Source organism: Agrilus planipennis, unplaced genomic scaffold (genome assembly GCF_000699045.2).
Source record: "Agrilus planipennis isolate EAB-ADULT unplaced genomic scaffold, Apla_2.0 scaffold303, whole genome shotgun sequence".
In the NCBI taxonomy this organism is placed as follows: domain Eukaryota; kingdom Metazoa; phylum Arthropoda; class Insecta; order Coleoptera; family Buprestidae; genus Agrilus; species Agrilus planipennis.
Genome location: NW_020439014.1, coordinates 205,226 through 207,706, shown reverse-complemented (window position 1 = coordinate 207,706; position 2,481 = coordinate 205,226). Strand labels below are relative to the sequence as shown.

Sequence of the window (2,481 nt, the reverse complement as noted above, 5' to 3'; positions counted from 1 at the left end):
CTCAGTAAACAATTTTCAAATTTGAACGGGGCAAATTTTTGCTCTTAGTAGTGGTTCAGTTCAATTTAAAAATGTGCGACAAAAGCTCGGCAGCCTCTCAAAGTATCAAGTGTTTTGATGTGAACGTTTATTTTGCGAAATGGTAGGAAATAATCCATGCTTTTTGGTACTTATTAACCTTTTCAAATTTGAACGCGCAAGGTTTTGCTTTTTTCTAATGATTCAGTCTAATTTAAATTTGTGTTAGATAAGCTCGGCAGCTAAGGTATCAAGTGTTTCGATGTGAATGTTTAGTTTGCAAAATCGTAGGAAATAATCAATACTTTTCAGCCCTTAATAAAAAAAATCCAATTTGTATCTGCAAATTTGAATTTGTGTTAGATAAGCTCGGCAGCTAAGGTATCAAGTGTTTCGATGTGAATCCTTATTTTGCAAAATCATAGGAGATGATCAATACTTTTCAGTTAGGGTTTCACGTATCCACTCTTATAATACTTCTAATTCTTTTTAATATATATTATTGCCTTTATGTGCTTATTTATGTTGTTAATGTAAATGTTATAGCTAGGAATTTATTAAGGGGTGATATTTTTAAAGTAAAAATTTAACTAATTGTTGTTTACATATTTCTCATGCCTCTTAACAATAAAATTTCAAATAAAGCAGTTAGTCTGACCATGAGCTGTTACCTGCTTAGTAAAACTATCAAATTTACAGTTCTCAACATCAGTTGGTTTATTGAAATAATTTATCTTGTTTCAGCACAATATATTTATTACACAAATGTAAATGTTAATTTGAAAAGTATTACAAACAATAATAAATGTTTGAACTTTTGAAACCAAGAAAACAGTTATAAAATGGTCGTCTTGCTAATAAATTATTGTCAGACTAAAACGAAAATTGTGTAAATGAATAAATATTACGTCCAATTTCGGGGTCCGGTAATTACTATGTCAAGAAAGGAAAAATCATCTAGTATGTCTTAAAAGTTCTTTTACTTAAAATTGCAACAATTTTAGTCAAAACATTTTTTAAAATTAATTAATTAAAGAGNAAAGTATGAAGTCCCTAAATATGAAACTCCTAAGTATGAATATAAAGCACCAGCCAAATACGAAGGCTCCTATGGATACGAAGCTCCTAAATATGAAGCTCCGAAGTATGAATATAAAGCACCAGCCAAATATGAAAGCTCCTACGGATACGAAGCTCCTAAATATGAAGCTCCAAAGTATGAGAAAGGTTACGAAAAGTATGAAGAATATAAAGCACCACCAGTCAAGTATGAAAGTTCTTATGGATACGAAGTTCCCAAACACGAGGCTCCAAAGTACGAAGCACCAAAATATGAAGCCCCCAAGTACGAAAAAGGATATGAATATAAAGCTCCGGCCAAATACGAAAGTTCTTACGGCCACGAGAGCTCGTACGGTCACGAAGGTCACGAAGCTCCTAAATATGAAGCTCCCAAGTATGAAACTATGTATGAAGCACCTAAATATGAAACCCATAAGTACGAATACAAAGCACCGGTTAGTTCCTATGGGTACGAGGCTCCTAAATATGAAGCACCCAAATACGAAGCCCCAAAATATGAAATTAAATATGGATCTTCTTATGGTTATGGAAGTGAAGGTTACGGAAAAGCTCCAGGTGGTTACAAGCCTCCTGGTACTTACAGGGCTATGGATAACGACGATACCGACATAATGCCTACTGCCAGATCATCTGAAGTTATGCCGGCAGTTGGTGGTGAAGATCAGTCAAAATCACTGAAACAAGAAGTTCCCCCTCAAATTACTGATATGAAAAATACAGGCGAAAAATCCCTAACTGTTTCTGACCAGGCAGGCGGAGAAGTTCGTGACGTCAAGGATTCACCCGAGAGGCAGAGTGGTGAAGCAGTTGTGGGATTAAGCGCTCCCGCTTCCACTGCTTGGAGTGATGCAGATCTCGGAAGATTTGCGGATCAAGAAAACCTATTAAGAGCAACTAACAAAGAAAATATGGATGAAATGAATAGAAATAGAATGTCTGGTACAGGATGGTAATTTTGAGATTAAATATATAAGTGTAATGAGCAAAGATGTATAATGGGCCAACAGACTGAATCTGGTAACATTTTGTACAATAGTTTTTACGAATATTTAATTTTTTGTAATTTTGTATGTATCGAATAAAGCATTACTTAAATGTTGTTTTTTAGTGTCTTTTCAGTACTATAACAAATGAAATTTAAAAAGCAAATACCTGTTTAGTCGATTTCCCATGGTTTATGGACATTTTTGTATTTTTTCACTAACAATTTGAGTGTTTACCAAAAAGTGACAAACATTTTGACAACTTATTACCGAACCTAATAACATTTTCGTTTGTGGAATTGATTATGACAGAGATTGCAATAAATGTCAAATAAATGACTTTCAAGGCATGCATTCATATTTGCTTAATAGTGCATTACAACACTTGGAATAATTT

The 2,481-nt window shown here is 33.8% G+C and overlaps 1 protein-coding gene across 1 annotated transcript in view; it reads left to right on the top strand.

Annotated features, from left to right (window-relative positions):
• LOC108742010 overlaps nucleotides 1-2,054 on the top strand; it is an 8,457-nt gene extending 6,403 nt beyond the window's left edge. Inside the window, exon 2 of the mRNA XM_025976201.1 lies at nucleotides 1,076-2,054. Coding sequence (XP_025831986.1) covers nucleotides 1,076-2,054 — 979 coding nt within the window. The remainder of the gene's footprint in view (nucleotides 1-1,075) is intronic.
• The last annotated feature ends 427 nt before the right edge of the window (nucleotides 2,055-2,481 follow it).